This window comes from Ambystoma mexicanum, chromosome 5q (assembly GCF_040938575.1).
Source record: "Ambystoma mexicanum isolate Mex_15411 chromosome 5q, UKY_AmexF1_1, whole genome shotgun sequence".
Classification (NCBI taxonomy): domain Eukaryota; kingdom Metazoa; phylum Chordata; class Amphibia; order Caudata; family Ambystomatidae; genus Ambystoma; species Ambystoma mexicanum.
Window position 1 is genome coordinate 992,411,891 of NC_090933.1, and position 24,023 is coordinate 992,435,913.

The 24,023-nt window shown below is 43.5% G+C and overlaps 1 protein-coding gene across 1 annotated transcript in view; it reads left to right on the forward strand.

Moving 5' to 3' along the window:
- The first annotated feature begins 16,629 nt into the window (after nucleotides 1-16,629).
- Nucleotides 16,630-24,023, forward strand: part of LOC138498335 (fibrocystin-L-like) — a 94,757-nt gene continuing 87,363 nt past the window's right edge. The window contains exon 1 of the mRNA XM_069622134.1: nucleotides 16,630-16,668. Coding sequence (XP_069478235.1) covers nucleotides 16,630-16,668 — 39 coding nt within the window. The remainder of the gene's footprint in view (nucleotides 16,669-24,023) is intronic.

The following is a 24,023-nucleotide window of genomic DNA, read 5'->3' on the forward strand; positions in this document are numbered from 1 at the left end:
TGCCCAGCACAGATTTACAGAAAAAGGTAATCTCTTGTTATCACGATTCTTTAATGGAAGGACATCCCGGTATGACCAAGACCTCGGAAAAGATCAAGCGCTACTTCTGGTGGCCGTCTTGGAAAAAAGATATCAGAGACTTTATAATGTCCTGTGGAGTATGCGCCCAAAACAAGAGTCAAAAGGAAAAACCAGCCGGCCTCTTACGCCCTATTGACATCCCACCTCGCCCTTGGCATACGCTTTCTATAGACTTCATCACCGATCTACCTCCATGCTCCGGATACAATACGATCCTAGTAATCGTGGTGTTACGATGGGTCTCCGACGCGGTTTATTATGGAACCGCTGGCGGCTTCAACCAAAGTTGCGGCTGTGTTCCTCCAACATGGCGCCTATACTCGGTGTCAATGGTCTAGTGGTCAGGACGGGAGACGGAAGCGAAGCTCCGCCTCCCATCCCGGAAACACTACAAGAATCCACGGCTCCTGGACAACAACGCGTTGCTACTGCTATCAGAGGCTTCGCTTCGGAAGCCCCTCCTCCTCTGTCACCCACGCTTGCATTATCGACTCCATTCGATCACCGGTGTGTCTCAGCCTCCACTCATAAACCCAGTTTTTCAGCTTACCGTCCTGCTCCTTATCGGAACCCCGTCTGGGATCCATCTTTAAAGGCATCTTTAAAGGCACACACTCTTACAAACAGCGATCGGAAATCCTCTGCCGACACCCAGTCCCTACCACTTGCAGGTATTATAATTCTCATCCAACCCTCATAGGAAGTCCAACACCATTACCTTCGCTAACTTCTATACGTTTATTCCCAGATCTCTCCTGAGCCTGATACTTCATAGACAACGACTTACTTACCATTAGAAGACTTCATCCCGCAAGATCTTTGAGAGTTTGAAACCAGCTTTGCACCCAACGCTCTCTACCGGCAGCCGGGTTTTCTCCCCCACGAGGGTTTCCCGGGAGTCTCCTTTCGATACCTGAGTTAGAAGGGGTCGGAAGCAGGTTCCAGGTAGATCTATCCATTCTTCATGTTTGGACGAAGACAAGGTAGGCCTTGTTGTATTGTTTTTACCGACGAGTTCGCATGTGGGGATTTTTCCAGAGAGTAAAAAGTTAAAGAGTAACAGTTAGCAACGCCCGAAAAAAAAAAATAAATAAAATAAAGCTCTGGAGGACTCACAGGGGATACTCGACGGGCATTAACAATGGAACAACAGCTACAACAAATGATGGCCGCCATGCAGACCCTTTCTGCAGAGGTCCAGCAGTTAAAATTGGAAAATACTGCATTACGACAGCAAGGGGGACAGACAGCCCGAAGCTCAGAAGTCCCTCCCGGGCCTTTACCAGGCGGTCAATTTGATGGCAATCCCCAAGCCGTGAAAGAATTCCTTGAATCTTGCACAGTGAAGTTTGCCTTTAAGGCAGCCTTTTTTCCCACGGACAGAGACAAAGTGGGCCATATGATTGCACAAATGACAGGAGCAGCCTTAGCATGGGCCACTCCTTTAGTCACCAATAACAACCCCATTTTGGACTCTTATCCGGCATTTTGCAACAGTATCCGCAGCATGTTCAGCAGACAAGAGGTGGTTGTCGCCTCTCAGGAAAGGCTCCTTGACTTAAAACAAGGGAACCTGGATATCCTAGCCTATATAACTACTTTTAAAAGGATGGCCGCCGACACCTCTTGGGCAGACGATGCACTGATTACTCTCTTTAGAAGAGGGCTATCGGAAGAACTAAAAGACGAAGTGTCTCGAGTTCCGAGACCTCCCAACAGAATTTATTGCTCTAGTGATGCAGTTAGATTATAGACTCCAGGAAAGGAACAGAGAAAAGCGAAAAGGAAGGAATCCTAGATACCATATGGAATCTTTTTTTTCTCCTCTTAAATCGAATACTAGCGAGGAGCCCATGCAATTAGGTAACGCAAGGGGTCCTCTCTCTCCTGCAGAACGTACACGGAGAAAGACACAAGGATTGTGTATGTACTGTGGATCAAACAGTCATACTGTTAAAGAATGTACGGTTGCACCCCCGAGGAAACCGGGAAACGCCAATGCCCGACCGTAAAGGGGACAACAGCTTCGGGTTCTTTAACTACTATTAGTCCCCTTCCAAATTACACTATCAGTCCTTCTACCCTAGCAGATGGAAACACCATGATTACTTTAAGTGTTTCATTAGCTTGGGATAACATGTGTCTTGTTAACGTGCCCGCCTTAATAGACAGCGGAGCAGCGGGCAACTTTATTGATGATGTTTGGGCTAAGAAACATGCTATCCCACGTACTACTAAGACCGTAGCCATCCCCGTGGAAAGCGTCGACGGTAGCCCTCTTATATCTGGGCTTATTAAGGATCACACAAGAGCCTTAAAGATGACGGTGGTCTCACATCATGAGAACATTGAGCTAGACATCATTAAGACCGCTCATTATCCGGTCATTCTAGGTATCCCGTGGTTAAGGGTCCACAACCCCTACATCAACTGGACGGCGGGTACTCTTTTCTTAGGTTCCGAACATTGTGTTCACGGTCACTTTTTAGCGAAACCCCCTTCACCAAATCCAGAGCAGGAGGCAGGGATTGCCAATACTATTGTAAATGAAGTCTCTTCCCTACCAGCAGAATATCATTCATTCCGTTCTATCTTCTCTCAGTCTGAGTTTTCAGAACTTCCCCCTCACCGGAGAGACGATTGTGCGATAGACCTCATCCCAGATCGTCCACTCCCTTTCGGGAGAATGTATATCCTATCAGCCAAAGAAAAGGAAGTACTAAAAAAATATCTACACACACATATCAAGAACGGTCTGATTTCCGAGTCCACTTCCCCCGCAGCAGCTTCATTGTTTTTTATACCAAAAAAAGACACCACCGAGCTCCGTCCTTGCATCGACTTTAGGGGTTTAAACAAAATCACCATCCCGGACAAATATCCCATGCCTCTCATTCCCGATATATTAGAAGCAGTACAAGGAGCCAAAGTTTACACCAAGCTTGACTTAAGAGGAGCCTACCACCTAATTCGAATAAAGGCTGGGGATGAATGGAAGACGGCGTTTCGCACGCCGTTTGGTCATTATCAGTATCGAGTCATGCCGTTTGGACTTATGAATGCCCCAGCAGTTTTTCAAAGATTTATGGATCACATTTCTGCAGACATCAGCTTACATTATGTTATCATTTATCTGGATGACATCTTGATTTTTTCTTCTACCTGGAAAGAACATGTTTTACATGTAAAGGAAGTGTTAACACGACTGCAACAGAATCATCTGTTCTGTAAACTGGAGAAGTGTGAGTTTCACAAAACCACCATTTCTTACTTAGGCTACGTTCTTGCTCAACAAGGTATTGCAATGGATCCTGACAAGATATTGGCAATCACAGAATGGACCTCTCCTCGATCTATTAAAGACATTCAATGATTTCTAGGTTTCGCCAACTTTTATAGAAGATTCATCCCTCATTTCTCCTTGATGACCAAACCCTTAACGTATCTGCTGAAAAAAGACATCCCATTTGTTTGGGCCGCTGAGACACAGAGATCATTTGAACAACTCAAGATTCTTTTTACTCAGGCTCCTATTTTACAAGTACCAGATCAAAGTCGAAGATTCATTGTGGAGTCCGACGCATCCCAGTATGCCTTAGGGGCCGTCTTACTTCAACCAGACGAGCAGAACATAGAAAGACCAGTGGCTTATTTATCTAAAACTCTCTCACCGGCTGAACTGCACTACACGGTGTTGGAGAAAGAACTCCTAGCCATCAAACGGGCTTTTGAAGAATGGCGTCACCTTCTTCTAGGGGCCCAACACCCTATAGAGGTCAGGACTGACCATCATAACCTCCGATCTTTACAGTACACACAAACCTGCAATATTCGGCAGGCCCGATGGGCCTATTTCTTTTCTCCGTATCGGATCAAATTTACTTTTGTTCCAGGAAACGCCAATTTGAAAGCAGATGCTTTATCCAGAAAGACTCCTCAAGAAAAGGTCCCTTTTAAACCCGAACCTATGTTTCCAAGGACAATGTCCATATCTGTAGTTCGTCTCTTTCTACAAAGACTGGAAAATAAATCCAAAGACCTCGAGATCCTAGACTCTACCCTACTATCGACTTATGGATTAACGAGAAGTCAGGGTCTTCTGTTCAAAGGAGAAAAAGTCTACATTCCTGATCCCGAACTCCAAAAAGAGGTGTTACGATTATGCCATGATTCTCAAGCGGCAGGACATCGAGGGTTTACTAATACCCTGGAACTCATTCAGAGACATTTTTGGTGGCCTTCGGTACGCACTGATGTGCAAGACTATCTCGCTTCCTGCACTGTCTGTCTACAAACCAAGACACCTCGGTGTTCCCCTTTGGGGGAATTGGTGACACCTCTACTACCAGTCAAACCCTGGCAGATAATCTCTACTGATTTCATAGTGGACTTACCTCTTTCTAAGGGGTGTAGCACCATCATGGTCACCGTGGACAGTTTAACTAAAATGGCTCATTTTATCCCTTTGCCTACTATTCCCTCAGCAGCCATTATGGCACAGGTTTTTTTGGAACGCATTTTCTCTCTTCACGGCCTCCCAGAAACTATAATTTCTGATAGAGGACCACAGTATACTTCGAGGTATTGGAAACACATCTGTCAGGCATTGGGAATTTCGAGAGCATTAAGCTCCGGCTTTCATCCGCAAACCAACGGACAGACGGAGAGGCTGAATCAGACCCTGGAAGGGTACCTTCGCTGTTATGTCTCGTCAGCCCAGGACAACTGGAAGGATCTGCTACCCTTAGCAGAATTTGCCTATAACAATACGGCACATTCCTCCATCAAGACCAGTCCCTTCTTTTGCACATATGGATTTCATCCTTCATTTTTTCCTCATGTGACTCCACCCTTACCAAATTCCCGGGCATAAACGCTTTGATCGATACCATTCACCGGGGTCATATCAAAGCAGGTCTGGCCCTACAAGAAGCCCAGACCAGGAGCAAGAAACAAGCCGACAGACATCGAACTCCTACCCCACAATTCAACATTGGGGATCATGTGTGGCTGGCCAGCAAGTTTCTCCCCAGGCGACTCATTCCCTCTAAACTGTCACCCAAATATTTCGGTCCTTTTCCCATCATTGCCAGATTCGGACCGGTAGCCTTCAAACTGAGGCTCCCTAGGTCTTGGAGTCGCATTCATCCCACCTTTCACGTCTCACAACTAAAGCCAGATGTGCGTAACCAATTCCACCGCTCTACGTGTGGTTCTCCCCCTCCTGTTATGACGGACTCAGGTCCGGAGTATGAGATTTCGGGGATTTGTGACTCCCTTTACCATAGAGGGGTTCTTCAATACCTTGTGGACTGGAAGGGTTACACCCCCGCCGACCGCTCCTGGGAACCTGCATCCGCGGTTCATGCTCCGCGGTTGATTCGTGCTTTTTATCGCTTCCGCCCGGGTAAACCGGGTTTTTCCTCCCTTGGAAGGGGGCATACTGTTACGATGGGTCTCCGACGCGGTTTATTATGGAACCGCTGGCGGCTTCAACCAAAGTTGCAGCTGTGTTCCTCCAACATGGCGCCTATACTCGGTGTCAATGGTCTAGTTGTCAGGACGGGAGACGGAAGCGAAGCTCCGCCTCCCATCCCGGAAACACTACAAGAATCCACGGCTCCTGGACAACAACGCGTTGCTACTGCTATCAGAGGCTTCGCTTCGGAAGCCCCTCCTCCTCTGTCACCCACGCTTGCATTATCGACTCCATTCGATCACCGGTGTGTCTCAGCCTCCACTCATAAACCCAGTTTTTCAGCTTACCGTCCTGCTCCTTATCGGAACCCCGTCTGGGATCCATCTTTAAAGGCATCTTTAAAGGCACACACTCTTACAAACAGTGATCAGAAATCCTCTGCCGACACCCAGTCCCTACCACTTGCAGGTATTATAATTCTCATCCAACCCTCATAGGAAGTCCGACACCATTACCTTCGCTAACTTCTATACGTTTATTCCCAGATCTCTCCTGAGCCTGATACTTCATAGACAACGACTTACTTACCATTAGAAGACTTCATCCCGCAAGATCTTTGAGAGTTTGAAACCAGCTTTGCACCCAACGCTCTCTACCGGCAGCCGGGTTTTCTCCCCCACGAGGGTTTCCCGTGAGTCTCCTTTCGATACCTGAGTTAGAAGGGGTCGGAAGCAGGTTCCAGGTAGATCTATCCATTCTTCATGTTTGGACGAAGACAAGGTAGGCCTTGTTGTATTGTTTTTACCGACGAGTTTGCATGTGGGGATTTTTCCAGAGAGTAAAAAGTTAAAGAGTAACACGTGGACCTATTCTCCAAGATGGCGCATTTCATTCCACTCAAAGGCTTACCAACAGCAGCAACTCTGGCCCGAGAATTTCTCGAAAACATCGTCCGACTGCACGGTTTTCCTTCAGTTCTCATTTCGGATCGAGGTAGTCAATTTATTTCTCATTTTTGGCGAAGTTGCTTTCGGTCGGCTCAAATTGATGTGAGACTTTCGACCAGCCACCACCCTCAAACCGACAGACAAACCGAGAGGACCAATCAAACTCTGGAACAGTATTTGCGCTGCATGCTACAACAAACTGAAAAAACTTGGAAAGATATCCTTTGGATAGCCGAATATGCCTACAATAACTCTGTCCACTCGGGAACTGGGAAGACCCCGTTTTTTCTTTTATACGGTAGTCACCCTCGAACCTCGGAGTTGGATCCACTCCAAGATCTTGGAACACCAGCAGTAGACCACCTGCATTCTACAATCACCCAAGCCTTTAAGGAAGCCGTTTCTCACCTTCAAAGGGCTAAAGAACAATACAAGAAAGGAGCAGACCAACATCGGAAGGAAGCCCCCCAATATCAAGTAGGAGATCAAGTCTGGTTATCCACCAAATATCTACCTCTAAAAGGACCACGCACATTCAACCCAAGATACCTTGGTCCCTATTCCATCACTACCATAGTAAATCCGGTAGCGGTCAAGTTGGACTTGCCCCCTCACATGAAGATACATCCGGTCTTCCACGTCTCTCTATTAAAACCCGTGCAACCTCAAACCCGACTAACTAAATCTCCAAAACCTATTCTAGTTGATTGAGAACTCGAGTTTGAAGTCAAAAGCATCCTGGATTCCAAGATCTCCAAATCTAAACTATTTTACCTGATTGACTGGAAAGGCTACGGTCCCCAAGAAAGATCCTGGGAACCTGCAGAATATGTCCACGCCCCTCGTCTAATCAAAAGATTTCATTGAACATTTCCTAACAAGCCCAAACCCCCGGAGAAGCCCGGTTTAGGAGGGGCCTTGAGGGGGGGTGCTGTCATGATCTCTGCTTCCAAAGGATCAGGACTTGCCCGACTCCCTTGGAAGCAGACCCATAACCCCGGTTCCGAGTGCCAGCCAGTCCCAATTGGGACCTTTTGGACCCTGTCCTGGCGCCAGTGGCACCAGGCTTATAAAGATGTCCAGTCCCAGCGTTGGAAGCGCCGGGCTCATAATGCTTGGGTGGACTTACCTGCAGCAGACCATGCTGCTTACTTACCTGCCAGTTGAGCCCCTGATCCTCTTCTGTTTGGGACTACTTTTCCTGTTGGGTGGGGCAGGAGCAACTCCCTAGGTTCAGAACACTGGAACTCTTCTGGAAAGCAGGAACTCTTTTCTTACCTAGGCGAGGCTGTGGAAGGAGACACCTAAGCACTACAGGAGGCTATTTAAACCACACCCGATGGATGAATCTTGCTTTGCGTTATTCTGCATTCTCTGCAGCAGAACGCTCATCGTGTCTTCTGCTTCTGATCCTGGGCCTAAGGGAACAAAGGCTTACCATCCTGGAATCCAGTCTTCAGCAGCACCTGTAAAGACAAAGAAAGAACAGGTTAGCACTACGGTCTTCAGTGGCAGCGCATCTCTTACCTGGTCCATCGGCTGTCACCAACGCCTCACGCTGCATTCCGGCATCTGAAAGACAAAGGCTTACCTACTCTTCGCATGCTCCGGAGGTCTTCGCACTGCATTCCGGCATCTGAAAGACAAAAGCTTACCAGCTCTTCGCACGCTCCGGAGGCCTTCGGCGCTGCATCCCGCATCTGAAAGACAAAAGAAGGTGCGTTTAAAGACATTGGGCAACTTTATTACTCACGTGCCATTACTCCTTCCCACGCCGAATCCAGTGGGTATTCCAGCACCCTTCAGCTTCTCTAAAGCTCCGAACTTGTACCTGCAAGATAAAAGGGACAGTTAGTGCGCATCGTGAAGCAGGCTACAAGCGCTTACTTACGTGCTTCCAGGCGCTTCTATTCCTCACGCGGGTTCGATCCTCAACTCTCATCAGCCCGCCATCCGCCATCGCCGGAACCCTGCAAAACAAGAGATATCATTACAAAAGACTTTTAAGACATTTGAAGTGCCCAGAACTTACCGTTCGTGCAGTTAACGACGGACAGCAGTCCTCTGAGGTCAAGAGGCCGGCACCCTTATCCAGTGAAGAAACTGGTTACGGCACCCTGCCCCGAGGCAGATGGAGAGCTCGGCGTTCACTTACCTAAGGTGAGGGCGTTAACCTTTGGGATTCTACAGGAGAAGAGAAAGGGAAGAGGAGAGAGGCACCCAATAACCCCAGTTCATTAATCCCATATTTTCTATCTGCAGACATCTTACTCTTTGAGTCAGACATACAGTGCACAGAGGTCCAGCCCAAAGAGCCAACCGTGTGTTACACATCACCTTTGAAGATACGGCATTCACCCAGTCAAGACCGGCGCCTCTGCGGGAATCAGGTGAGCGTTACAACAACAATAAGTCAACCAATATAATGAATACTGGATAAAAGACAAAAAAAAAGAACATGCAGCAATATAGTGAACCAGCCACCACTAGATGAATTTACAAAAATAATTCACTCTAATCAATTCCATCTAGTTATAGCATAAACAATTCGAACATTTATAAGTTACAGTCTAGTCCAGCTCAGTGAATCCAACTTTACATGACAGACAGATACTAGTCAAACAACAACAAAACAAAAACAAAAAAACACCAAAGAAAATACACACACTTGTGTTCTGCTACACTACCATCAAGAGCATAACATCCCATGACCTTAGGACAATTTAAGGCTAACCATACAGTTCATTAAATGTTGATCAAATATCATTGTATAAACACGAATTGTACTCCTTTATTACATTACTTTCTCATATTGAGAAAGGATAAGCAAATCATTTAGACAAGTATCGAATTGATGTTATTTCCGAGTTTTCCATAACCTTATGAGCCAAAACAAGTGCCCTGACAGTCCAAAGTTCAGTATCAAAATTGATTCCTAATTCATGTTCTCCTAAGAATACTATTAATCTTCCTGGATTGTTTTGGAATAGTAACATTACCCTCTAAATCTATTCTATTAAGCTACATCCATCCAGAAGTCCTCGATCCGTGAGCAGTCCCATAGCATATTTGCCAATGCCCCCCTCGTTCCCACATCCCAAATAGCAATCATTGGGCCTCATTACGAGTGTGCCGGTCTGGTAACAACGGTGCCGGTAAGCGTACCGGCACCGTTGTTACCGGACCGGCTCACTCCGAGTCTGCAACCGGCTGCCCTCCCGCCCGCCAGGGCTCACCTGGCTGGCGGGACGGCACCCGCTCTCAGATTTACATGGAAGCACTGGCACTGTTGCACACAGTGTGTGTGCTTCCATGCTCCCCATTACCATTGAGTCCTATGGGACTCAAATGGGAATGGAGATTTACCATTTCTGGCGCCTGACTTCCCGGACCGCCAGGGCTGTAATGCCCCAGTAAATCCTGCAAGCCAGGCTCTGGAAAATCTTGCAAGTCCAGCGGCAGTCTGCTGGTTTTACCGGCACGGCTACCGCCAGACTTGCAATGAGGCCCATTGTCTAGAAGACCCAATGAGAGCATATTTTCAGGTGTCCATTACAGCCTACTCTGGGTTTATTGTCATACTAGGCATAAATTACGATCCAATTTTCCCAGAACAGCTAATTAAGTCGATTTCTCCCATTGATCTTCAGACAATTCATAACCCAATTCAACGGACCATTTCTGTCGCAATCGATCCCATTCATCTATTATTTCATATTCAACAGGTGCCTCCATTAAAGCAATCCGTTCAGACAATAAATCACTTAAGACTGAGAAATACTTCTGATCACCTGCGCCTAAACTAAATCACACAAGGCATTAAAGCGAACCAGACAATCATCCTCTAACAGATCAGTCACCACCAAACTTCACTTAGAAATCCATATTTTACAACGTAACATCTTATTCTGTAATTGGAGAGCTGGATATTTCCACAAGGAGGTGCTCTTACGCAACCACACACATTGATCATTCTCTTTCAACCAGTTAGACAGAATTGTACACATGATCGATATCTTTGGGAGTAATCTATTAGTGTGTGGCAGCCTAGACATAGTGTAAAGACTGGCAAATTTGAAAGGTAGAACTGCTTGAGTTGCATGGTCTACTCAACATTACTAAAGTATAACGCTGATATTTTAAGAACAAAGCCCTTATGAAACTTGCTCAAGTCTGGGTAGCAAGAACCACCCTTTGTTACATCACAAGCTAAATTGTAATGTGGAATACTTTTAGTTTTCTTATCACCCCACAAAAAGTCTTTAAGGACAGTGTCCATTTTATCCAGCAGTTTTTTTGAAAGAGTTAAGTGTAGCGACTGTTTGATATAGAGCACTTTTGGAAGCAGCACCATTTGATTGCACTTGTTTGACTCCATATATTCAATTTTGCATTACCCCAGCCACCAATAGCCTGTTCCATATCAGCCACCACCTTATCAATGTTAATCTCAACAATTATTTTTGAATCATGAACTAGGATGACTCCCAAATATTTCACATTGTCCTTAGACCACTTATAGTTCCAATCAAGGAAGTCTGTCTTGAGACATCTGTCTGAAAGTGGGAATATCTCTGTTTTCGACCAGTTTATCTTATGCCCCGATAATTTCCACACTTATCAAAAATGCCTCTTAAAACAGAACCACAATCGTGTGTATTTGAAAGAGCAATAACTAAGTTAAACGCATAGGCCAACACTCTTATGTACAAAGCACCAATCCTCAATCCTTGAAGACTTGTAGTTGGCCTAATAAGTACTATTAAAGGTTCACGAGCAATAATAAACGAAAACAGAGACAATAGGCAGCCTTGTCTTGTACCTCTATGCAGAGTAAACCTGCTAGACATCATGCCATTGACACAAATTCTCACTTCCACTCCATTGTCTAAACAATGTACCATTTTCATAAAGGTATCTCTAAATCCCATTTTTTGCACCATAAATTCTAAAAAAGCCTAACTAACCTGATTAAATGCCTTCTCTGCATCCAAAAAGATCAAGGCTGCATTGTGATCATCGTCAAATTTATGTCCCAATAGATTAATTATCGTTCTGTTATAATCATACCCATACCTCTGACTTATGAACCCCGCCTGTGATGCATACATCACGTCCGTAATGGCCAGACAGAGTCTGTACGCATAAACGTTTGCAAAAATGTTAAATTCCACATTCTAGAGTGAAATCGGGTGATCATTTTCACATTTGAAGTGATCCCTACCAGGTTTGGGAATAAGAGTTATCACAGCCTCTTTCATCGTGGGACCGAATTCTCCCCTTTCTAACATACAATGGTACTGATCACAAAGCACCTGTGATAAGTGCTGTGAAAAGGTCTGATACAATTTAACAGGTAATCAGTACGAACCTGGAGATTTGCCCATCTGTAACTGGTTTATAGTTGTTAATACTTAATTTACTGATATTTGTTCTTCCAGCTTTAAACTGTTGTTGTCTGACAATGTTAGTAGCTCAATTCAACTAAAGAACATGTCCAAGTCACTTTAAATTGGATTTAAGTTTTCGGTATACAGTGACTCATAATAATCCTTAAATCCTTAAAACAGTCACTGATTTCAGTACTAGTAAAAACTGATGACCCATTATCTTTTACAATGTTGGTGACCACAGACTGAGTTGTATTACCCTTGAGAGTCTTAGCAAGTAGCTTGCCCCCCACTTCACCACTCTGCCAGAAAGCTTGCTTGGTAAAGAACAAGCCTTTCTCTGCCTGTTCCAATTTACATTCAAGACGATTCTAGCCTGTCAATCTCACCTTTTGAGAGTGAATATTGTTTTTGTGGTTTTAACAAAGGTACTTCCAGGGTTGAAATCTCTGCCGAACCCTGTTTTGTAAGGTGTGAGATTTGGCTCATAAGTTCACCCCTGATAGTGGCCTTAAAAGAGTCCCAAACAACAAGGGCATAAGCAGTATCAGAATTATCAAGAAAAGGCCTCTCAATAAATGCTCTTAACACCCCAGAGATGTTCTCATCTTTCAAAGCACTGCAATTAATGTATGGGACCGTTAATCCCAATGCAACACACAGAGATACACCTCTCTTGGATATCCACTTGGATATCCACTACACCAACACCATTAAGTAACAAGTCTGGAATGAGGTCCAGACGTGCATACAGATCATGTACTTATGAATAGAATGTGTACTCCTTCACCCACAGTTACCTGGCTCTCCAAACATCCACTAGATTAAGATTTTCAACTAATCTTTTAAGCTCCTTTGTCACATTGCCACCTGAATATCTACACAGCTGACCGATCTAGCCTTGTATCCATAATACAGTTGATATCCCCTCTAGAGAGAAAGAGAGTGAGAGAGAGAGAGAGAGAGAGAACAAGAGAGAGAGAGAGAGAGAGAGAGAGATACAGAGAGAGAGAGAGAGAGAGAGAGAGAGAGAGAGAGAGAGAGAGAGAGAGGAGGGTCGGGCTCTACATCCCGAGGTCAAGACTCTCAACCTTCATGCATGGTTTCTGAGAGGTTGAGATACAAGGATTGAGACCTCCCGGATGACGTAAATGAGATGTTGCTTTTGGCCAGAAGGCCAGCAACAAAGTCCTTTTACTGCTGCCATTGGACACATTCTGCAGCTGGGGTAGGGATAAGAATGAAGATCCGTTTGCATGCCTATGGTGTTATCATTATTATTACACCTGGCCTACTTGGGGCTCAAGGTTGGTACAATCAAGGGTATCTTGCATCGCTCTCCATTTTCAAGCACTCCTCTGAAGAGATATCTTTCTTCAAGATTCCCCTTGTGATACAATTTTTAAAAGTACTGACAAATACATTTCCCCCAGTCTGATTCCAAGTCGCAATTTGTGACCTCAACCTAGTATTGAGATTTCTAATGTGTGCTCCTTTTGAGCGTATCCACACCTGTCCTTTCAGGTTATTTACCTTAGAGACCATCCTTTTAGTTGCCATTACATCAGCCTGAAGGGTGAGTGAACTTCAGGCCTTGTCCTGCAAGCCTCCTTATACAATCTTCTATAAGGATAAGGTGAAACCAACCTTCTTCCCTAAGATTGTGTCTGAGTTCCATTTAACTCAGAAGATAATTCTATCTTCGTTTTATCCTCCTCCTCATCCTGGAATGTAAGAGGAGATATTACACAGGCTTGATCCAAGCCGTGCACTGACATTTTACATCTCCAGGATGTCTAAGATAAGACACGATGACCAACATTTTGTAGGTTACACAGGCCACAAGTTGGGCATGGCAATTTCAAAGCAAACCTTATCAAGATGGATTATTTTGGGAATAATTGAATGCTACAGATTAGCAGGAAAAAATCCTCCAGAGGGTCTTGGAGCTCATTCAACAAGGGGCATGGCTACCTCCTCTGCATTACAGAGGGGTGCCCCAATTAGGGATGTTTGTGCGGCTGACACATGGCCGTCCATACACACCTTTACCAAACATTATAATCTGGACTCTTCCTCTAGCCGAGAAGGTTTATTTGGAAAGGCAGTGCTATGTTCTGTGCACACAGACCTATGAAGGAACGCCAACATTTTTATGAGCCTGAATATCGTACTCTTTTTGGCTGAGCATTTAATACCCTTTACCTTCCAAGTCAAAAAATGCAACGTTTTAGCCATATACTAAATCAAGTAGACAACATATTTCATCGTAGAGAGAAGAGAGCAGACGAAGAACAGAAAACAATCAAGGCAATGGTTAGAGCAATGTAATGTGCAACAGCAACCCCAAAACCATTACAAAAACCAAGAAACAGATAAAAGACATCAAAGAACAAAGACAACATAGAAAGTTATACTTCCACAACCAACCCTGATATGTACAGGATTAAACAGATTACAATTATATTCACAAGCAAAAAAAGGAACTGAACCGTTCTCTTCAGGTCGCTTCACCTGTTAGCTGCTACAAAGGCTTTAAAAAAACATATGTAAAATATTATCCACTATAGTCAAGATAAAAGGAAAGGAGGAAAGAAAAAATTCCAACAAGACCACAACAAAAAAAAGAAATCACGTACCACGGTGTGTAGAGCAAAGGCATAAATCTAGATGTGCACAGAATGCAAGCAAAACATGCTGTCATCTTATTATGCATCAAATCAATACTAACCTACCTGTCATAACAAGGACATTTCATAACATTTACCAAACAGTATCTCGCAAGGCTTGCATTAATGTTAATCATTACCATCCCTCCCCATTAGGGAAAACCAGAAAAGCAATCCTAACGTACTAAAGAACTACAATAGACACAATGATATGAAGTGTCCCTGCATCAAAGGTACATATCATTCTCCATGTCCAGTCTTCAATGTAGACTGTATTCGCAATCAGCATGTGATCTCCATTGGGTCTTGAAGTATGAATTGTGAAAGCGTTCATTAACAGTCAACGCGCCCCATTGAAACCGGAGATCAGAGCGAACAAGGGAGCAGAATACAGATGACTGCCTTCAGGAAGCGTGCGTTAGCAATGTTTACGCATTGTTAAATTAAGCAGTCTAGCTTTACCCTGAAACTCTATTCCTCAGTGCTGCAAGAAGCAAAGCGCAAAAATGAAGTTACATAATATAGCATTTGATGCAGGGAGAATAAGTGACGAATGTGTTGCTTCAATCTCGCTCCAAATCAACAAATAAAAATCGTGGCTACTGTGAAGGCATCAGGAAGTAGACACAGACAACTGAGGAAAAGTTGGGCCAGAAACTTTTATTGAAAATAAAAAGAAGGGTGGAAAAAGGCCTAACTTGCCCTATGCTAAGGTGGGATTTCCCTACTTAACTAACACTAACGATAGTCTGTGTCAGGAAGTCCAAAGCAAATATCTGTCTGTGTCCAAAATCTATACTTGCCCTCACAACTACTTGAATACAATGAGTAGGATGTCAGCATCAAAATGAGAAGCGTTTAAATAAAATGTCAGAGCTTAATCCAGCTCTTGATTGGAAAAAATGATTTTTTCCTACAGGATAGCTCACTTTGTCAAACAAAGGGGTTCCCTTCCCCAAGCTTTCAAGTCTTTCAATGTTCCAAAGCAACACATTCGGTCTAGGTGTGCTTTCTGGACCACAAGGTCCACCCATTACAGGTCATGCAACCGACACACCTTACTTGCTTCTTCACAGTGACACTGCCACTGTTTCAGCTTTACAGTGGTATTGCTTGTATCCTCAATATTCTCAATATTTGGTTCGCTACCATTCACTTGTTATATTTTGAAATGTTCACAAAGCTTTTGCCACTGCTTATTCTTTCAGTATACACAGTTCTTTAGATTCATATGACACTTGCCTATGCTTGCTTTCTTCAGTTTACACAATTCACAGTACCTTTTGTAGTAGGGATCATCATCAACTGCTTTCTTTCTGTTCGGTACTCAAAATACAAGGTTTCATCTCATTTCATTCTAGTCACTTTAAATCCATCATCATCAAATTCCCAGTTTACTCTTCTGCTGGGAATTTGCACCCTGCTCACGGGCGTTTTCACAGGTTCCAAACTTCTCTTTTCCTTGGCCCTCTCTTGATCTTTTCAGTTTTGTATTCACAATTCGATATTCACAAACAAACCCTTTCATTCAGTTTTCTCAGCCTTTTCCTTCTCATACTGACAGAAGTCTTAAATTCAAAACTGGAACAGCATTCGCACTGCCCAAGCGGTTCTTTGCTCATTCGCCTGCGCTCTGCCCTGCCGAAACCACGCGGTTCTCTCCACTGCGTTGCAGAGTCATTCAGGCTCCTTTGACGCACCTGGTATGCTGTCTCCGGGTGCTGCACTCCACATCGACTCCCGCCTCAGCACCTCAGTCACAGGATCTCCACCACCTCTGTTGTATGGATACTGGATTCCCTCCGACTCCAGGAAGACTGCAGAGCAGCTCTGCTCTCAGAGACCTTCTGAAGGCTCCCATCACAATCCGCTTCCACTGCAACGACTTCTGCCTTCTCCTGCAAGCGTTCCACTGATAATCTCTCTGGCGATCTCCCATGCAATCTCCTCAGCATCACCTGAGCAGGACATTTATACCGCCTCCTGGGCCGCAGGTGCAGAAAATGTTCATTTACTCACTAACGGTCTTAGTACTCGGCATCCCTCTTCCTCGTCCCGGTACCAGAGTGCTGTTTGTGTATGTTTGTATTAATAAAGCGAGGATCCCCGCTTTGAACCTCCACATGGCTGGAGGCCGCCTTCGTCCCCCGCCGGGGATTCAGGTATGTTTTTTTTTTGTGACTGCTCCAAGATAAATCCCCTAGTTCTTGCGTACTCTTTGAAACCATCTCCTTGACTGGAAATAAAAAAAATGCAATAATAAGTGATGAGGTCTCTGGCCAACTAGGGGTTTTGGGTCTAAGAACCTATGTGCTCTTTCAATATCTGTAAAGTGTCTGGGATACAAATTCAACATTCTTGACAGATTCTTTTGTATAAACTCAGTTGGATTTCCCTGCTCGGCATTTTCTGGAATTCCACATTTCTCCTTGAATGATTCTCCTGTTGAGATAACGTGAGGTTGAGTTTCTGATTCTGAAGCTGGAGGTCTCTGATTTTATACGATATCTGATTGAATATGATATCTTCACAATCTTCTCATCTAAGGTGTGCGTCTGCGTTTCCAAGGTGTCAATTTTAAGAGCCATCTCCTGACACTTTTGTTTCAGAAGCAAACCGCTTTCATTTTATCTCAGCAATATAAGAAGTCATTTTCGCAAGCATCTCCAAAATCTTGACATCCCTTTCCTCTTTAAGTGAATTTGTTGTGCTTTTTTCTGTCTCTTAGCAATTGTGAAGTCTCCGGAATCAGTGCTTCAGCCATAGTAGATGGATCAGTCACAGGTGGAGAGCGAGCTCAAGCCTCAAGCTGCCATCCCTGAAGCTGACAGTTCTAGAATCCTCAAGACTGGTTTCTAGGACACACTCTGCCAGTGTGTACTTGTGTGTTACTATGTGCATGCCCACCACCCTCTTTCAGCAACCAGAGGTGGACTAGCCCAATGCCTTCCTCATACAACATAACATCTTATTCTGCAATTGAAGAGCTGGATATTTCCACAAGGAGGTGCTCTTACGCAACCACACACATTGATCATTCTCTTTCAACCAGTTAGACAGAATTGTACACATGATCGATACCTTTGGGAGTAATCTATTAGTGTGTGGCAGCCTAGACATAGTGTAAAGACTGGCAAATTTGAAAGGTAGAACTGTTTGAGTTGCATGGTCTACTCAACATTACTAAAGTATAACGCTGATATTTTAAGAACAAAGCCCTTATGAAACTTGCTCAAGTCTGGGTAGCAGGAACCACCCTTTGTTACATCACAAGCTAAATTGTAATGTGGAATCCTTTTAGTTTTCTTATCACCCCAGAAAAAGTCTTTAAGGACAGTGTCCATTTTATCCAGCAGTTTTTTTGAAAGAGGGAAGTGTAGCGACTGATTGATATAGAGCACTTTTGGAAGCAGCACCATTTTGATTGCACTTGTTTGACTCAATATATTCAATTTTGCATTACCCCAGCGACCAATAGCCTGTTCCATATCAGCCACCAGCTTATCGATGTTAATCTCAACAATTATTTTTGAATCATGAACTAGGATGACTCCCAGATATTTCACATTGTCCTTAGACCACTTATAGTTCCAATCAAGGAAGTATGTCTTGAGACATCTGTCTGAAAGTGGGAATATCTCTGTTTTCGACCAGTTTATCTTATGCCCCGATAATTTCCACACTTATCAAAAATGCCTCTTAAAACAGAACCACAATCGTGTGTATTTGAAAGAGCAATAACTAAGTTAAGCGCATAGGCCAACACTCTTATGTACAAAGCACCAATCCTCAATCCTTGAAGACTTGTAGTTGGCCTAATAAGTACTATTAAAGGTTCACGAGCAATATTAAACAAAAACAGAGACAATGGGCAGCCTTGTCTTGTACCTCTATGCAGAGTAAACGTGCCAGACATCATGCCATTTACACAAATTCTCACTTCCACTCCATTGTCTAAACAAGGTACCATTTTCATAAAGGTATCTCTAAATCCCATTTTTTGCACCATAAATTCTAAAAAAGACCAATTAACCTGATTAAATGCCTTCTCGGCATCCAAAAAGATCAATGCTGCGTTGTGATCATCGTCAAATGTATGTCCCAATAGATTAATTATCGTTCTGATATCATCATACCCATACCTCTGACTTATGAACCCAGCCTGTGATGCATACATCACGTCCGTAATGGCCAGACAGAGTCTGTTCGCATAAACGTTTGCAAAAATGTTCAATTCCACATTCAAGAGAGAAATCAGGTGATCATTTTCACATTTGGAGTGATCCCTACCAGGTTTGGGAATAAGAGTTATCACAGCCTCTTTCATCGTGGGACACAATTCTCCCCTGTCTAACATACAATGGTACAGATCACATAGGACCTGTGATAAGTGCTGTGAAAAGGTCTGATACAATTTAACAGGTAATCCATACGAACCGGGAGATTTGCCCATCTGTAACTGGTTTATAGTTGCTAATACTTCATTTACTGATATTTGTTCTTCCAGCTTTAAACTGTTGTTGTCTGACAATGTTAGTAGCTCAATTCAACTAAAGAACATGTCCAAGTCACTTTAAATTGGATTTAAGTTTTTGGTATACAGTGACTCATAATAATCCTTAAAACAGTCACTGATTTCAGTACTAGTAAAAACTGATGACCCATTATCTTTTACAATGTTGGTGACCACAGACTGAGTTGTATTACCCTTGAGAGTCTTAGCAAGTAACTTGCCCCCCACTTCACCACTCTGCCAGAAAGCTTGCTTGGTAAATAACAAGCCTTTCTCTGCCTGTTCCAATATACATTCAAGACGTTCTTTTAGTCTAACAGATTCTAGCCTGTCAATCTCACCTTTTGAGAGTGCATATTGTTTTTGTGGTTTTAAGAAAGGTACTTCCAGGGTTGAAATCTCTGCCGAACCCTGTTTTGTAAGGTGTGAGATTTGGCTCATAAGTTCACCCCTGATAGTGGCCTTAAAAGAGTCCCAAACAACAGGGGCATTAGCAGTATCAGAATTATCAAGAAAAAGCCTCTCAATAAATGCTCTTAACACCCCAGAGATGTTCTCATCTTTCAAAGCACTGCAATTAATTTATGGGACAGTTAATCCCAATGCAACACTCGCATGGTCAGAGCTACACCTCTCTTGGATATCCACTTGGATATCCACTACACCAACACCATCAAGTAACAAGTCCAGTGAGGTCCAGACGTGCATACAGATCATGTACTTGTGGATAGAATGTGTACTCCTTCACCCACAGTTACCTGGCTAGCCAAACATCCACTAGATTAAGATGTTCAACTAATCTTTTAAGATCCTTTGTCACATTGCCACCTGAATATCTACACAGCTGATCGATCTAGCCTTGTATCCATAATACAGTTGATATCCCCTCTGACAAATACATTTCCCCCAGTCTGATTCCAAGTCGCAATTTGTGACCTCAACCTAGTATTGAGATTTCTAATGTGTGCTCCTTTTGAGCCTATCCGTACCTGTCCTTTCAGGTTATTTACCTTAGAGATCATCCTTTTAGTTGCCATTACATCAGCCTCCTTATACAATCTTCTATAAGGATAAGGTGAAACCAACCTTTTTGCCTAAGATTGTGTCTGAGTTCCATTTAACTCAGAAGATAATTCTATCTTCGTTTTATCCTCCTCCTCATCCTGGAAAGGAAGAGGAGAGATTACACAGGCTTGATCCAAGCCGTGCACTGACATTTTACATCTCCAGGATGTCTAAGATAAGACACGATGACCAACATTTTGTAGGTTACACAGGCCACAAGTTGGGCATGGCAATTTCAAAGCAAACCTTGTCAAGATGGATTATTTCGGGAATAACTCAATGCTACAGATTAGCAGGAAAAAATCCTCCGGAGGGTCTTGGAGCTCATTCAACCAGGGGCATGGATACCTCCTCTGCATTACAGAGGGGTGTCCCAATTAGGGATATTTGTGCGGCTGACACCTTTACCAAACATTATAATCTGGATTCTTCCTCTAGCCGAGAAGGTTTATTTGGAAAGGCATTGCTATGTTCTGTGCACACAGACCTATGAAGGAACGCCAACATTTTTATGAGCCTGAAAATCATACTCTTTTTGGTTGAGCATTTAATACCCTTTACCTTCCAAGTCAAAAAATGCAACGTTTTAGCCATATACTAAATCAAGTAGACAAGTTATTTCATCGTAGAGAGAAGAGAGTAGACGAAGAACAGAAAAAAATCAAGGCAATGGTTAGAGCAATGTAATGTGAAACAGCAACCCCAAAACCATTACAAAAACCAAGAAACAGATAAAAGACATCAAAGAACAAAGACAACATAGAAAGTTATACTTCCACAACCAACCCTGATATGTACAGGATTGAAAAGATTACAATTATATTCACAAGCAAAAAAAAGGAACTGAACCGTTCTCTTCAGGTCGCTTCACCTGTTAGCCGCTACAAAGGCTTTAAAAAAACATATGTAAAATATTATCCACTATAGTCAAGATAAAGGGAAAGGAGGAAAGAAGAAATTCCAACAAGACCACAACAAAAAAAGAAATCACATACCATGGTGTGTAGAGCAAAGGCATAAATCTAGATGTGCACAGAATGCAAGCAAAACATGCTGTCATCTTATTATGCATCAAATCGATACTAACCTACCTGACATAACAAGGACATTTCATAACATTTACCAAACAGTATCTCACAAGGCTTGCATTAATGTTAATCATCACCATCCCTCCCCATTAAGGAAAACCAGAAAAGCAATCCTAACGTACTAAAGAACTACAATAGACACAATGATATGAAGTGTCCCTGCATCAAAGGTACATATCATTCTCCATGTCCAGTCTCCAATGTAGCCTGTATTCGCAATCAGCATGTGATCTCCATTGGGTCTTGAAGTATGAATTGTGAAAGCGTTCATTAACAGTCAACGCGCCCCATTGAAACCGGAGATCAGAGCGAACAAGGGAGCAGAGTACAGATGACTGCCTGCAGGAAGCGTGCGTTAGCAATGTTTACGCATTGTTAAATTAAGCAGTCTAGCTTTACCCTGAAACTCTATTCCTCTGTGCTGCAAGAAGCAAACCGCAAAAATGAAGTTACATAATATAGCATTTGATGCAGGAAGAATAAGTGACGAATGTGTTGCTTCAATCTCGCTCCAAATCAACAAATAAAAATCGTGGCTACTGTGAAGGCATCAGGAAGTAGACACAGACAACTGAGGAAAATTTGGGTCAGGAACTTTTATTTAAAATAAAAAGAAGGGTGGAAAAAGGCCTAACTTGCCCTATGCTAAGGTGGGATTTCCCTACTTAACTAACACTAACGATAGTCTGTGTCAGGAAGTCCAAAGCAAATATCTGTCTGTGTCCAAAATCTATACTTGCCCTCACAACTACTTGAATACAATGAGTAGGATGTCAGCATCAAAATGAGAAGCGTTTAAATAAAATGTCAGAGCTTAATCCAGCTCTTGATTGGAAAAAATGATTTTTCCCTACAGGATAGCTCACTTTGTCAAACAAAGGGGTTCCCTCCCCCAAGCTTGCAAGTCTTTCAATGTTCCAAAACAACACATTCGGTCTAGGTGTGCTTTCTGGACCACAAGGTCCACACATTACAGGTCATGCAACCGACACACCTTACTTGCTTCTTCACAGTGACACTGCCACTGTTTCAGCTTTACAGTGGTATTGCTTGTATCCTCAATATTCTCAATGTTTGGTTCGCCACCATTCACTTGTTATATTTTCAAATGTTCACAAAGCTTTTGCCAATGCTTATTCTTTCAGTATACACAGTTCTTTAGATTCATATGGCACTTGCCTATGCTTGCTTTCTTCAGTTTACACAATTCACAGTTCCTTTTGTATCAGGGATCATCACCAACTGCTTTCTTTCTGTTCGGTACTCAAAATACAAGGTTTCATCTCATTTCATTCTAGTCACTTTAAATCCATCATCATCAAATTCCCAGTTAACTCTTCTGCTGGGAATTTGCACCCTGCTCACGGCCGTTTTCACAAGTTCCAAACTTCACTTTTCCTTGGCCCTCTCTTGACCTTTTCAGTTTCGTATTCACAATTCAATATTCACAAACAAACCCTTTCATTCAGTTTTCTCAGCCTTTTCCTTCTCATACTGTCAGAAGTCGTAAATTCAAAACTGGAACAGCATTCACACTGCCCAAGTGGTTCTTTGCTCATTCGCCTGCGCTCTGCCCTGCCGAAACCACGTGGTTCTCTCCACTGTGTTGCGGAGTCATTCAGGCTCCTTTGACCCACCTGGTATGCTGTCTCCGGGTGCTGCACTCCACATCGGCTCCCACCTCAGCGCCTCAGTCACAGGATCTCCACCACTTCTGTTGTATGGATACTGGATTCCCTATGACTCCAGGAAGACTGCAGAGCAGCTCTGCTCTCAGAGACCTTCTGATGGCTCCCATCACAATCCTCTTCCGCTGCAAAGACTTCTGCCTTCTCCTGCAAGCGTTCCACTGATAATCTCTCTGGCGATCTCCCATGCAATCTCCTCAGCATCACCTGAGCAGGACATTTATACCGCCTCCTGGGCCGCAGGTGCAGAAAATGTTCATTTACTCAGTATCGGTCTTAGTACTCGGCATCCCTCTTCCTCGTTCCGGTACCAGAGTGCTGTTTGTGTATGTTTGTATTAATAAAGCGAGGATCCCCGCTTTGAACCTCCACAGGGCTGGAGGCCGCCTTCATCCCCCGCGGGGGATTCAGGTATGTTTTTTTTTGTGGCCGCTCCAAGATAAATCCCCTAGTTCTCGCGCACGTTTTGAAACCATCTCCTTGACAGGAAATAACAAAAATGCAATAATAAGTGATGAGGTCTCTGGCCAACTAGGGGTTTTGGGTCTAAGAACCTATGCGCTCTTTCAATATCTGTAAAGTGTCTGGGATACAAATTCAAGATTCTTTTGTATAAACTCAGTTGGATTTCCCTGCTCGGCATTTTCTGGAATTCCACATTTCTCCTTGAATGATTCTCCTGTTGAGATAACGTGAGGTTGAGTTTCTGATTCTGAAGCTGGAGGTCTCTGATTTTATACGATATCTGATTGTATACGATATCTTCACAATCCTCTCATCTAAGGTGTGCGTCTGTGTTTCCAAGGTGTCAATTTTAAGAGCCATCTCCTGACACTTTTGTTTCAGAAGCAAACCGCTTTCATTTTATCTCAGCAATATAAGCAGTCATTTTCGGAAGCATCTCCAAAATCTTGACATCCCTTTCCTCTTTAAGTGAATTTGTTGTGCTTTTTTCTGTCTCTTAGCAATTGTGAAGTCTCCGGAATCAGTGCTTCAGCCATAGTAGATGAATCAGTCACAGGTGGAGAGCGAGCTCAAGCCTCAAGCTGCCATCCCTGAAGCTGACAGTTCTAGAATCCTCAAGACTGGTTTCTAGGACACACTCTGCCAGTGTGTACTTGTTTGTTACTATGTGCGTGCCCACCACCCTCTTTCAGCAACCA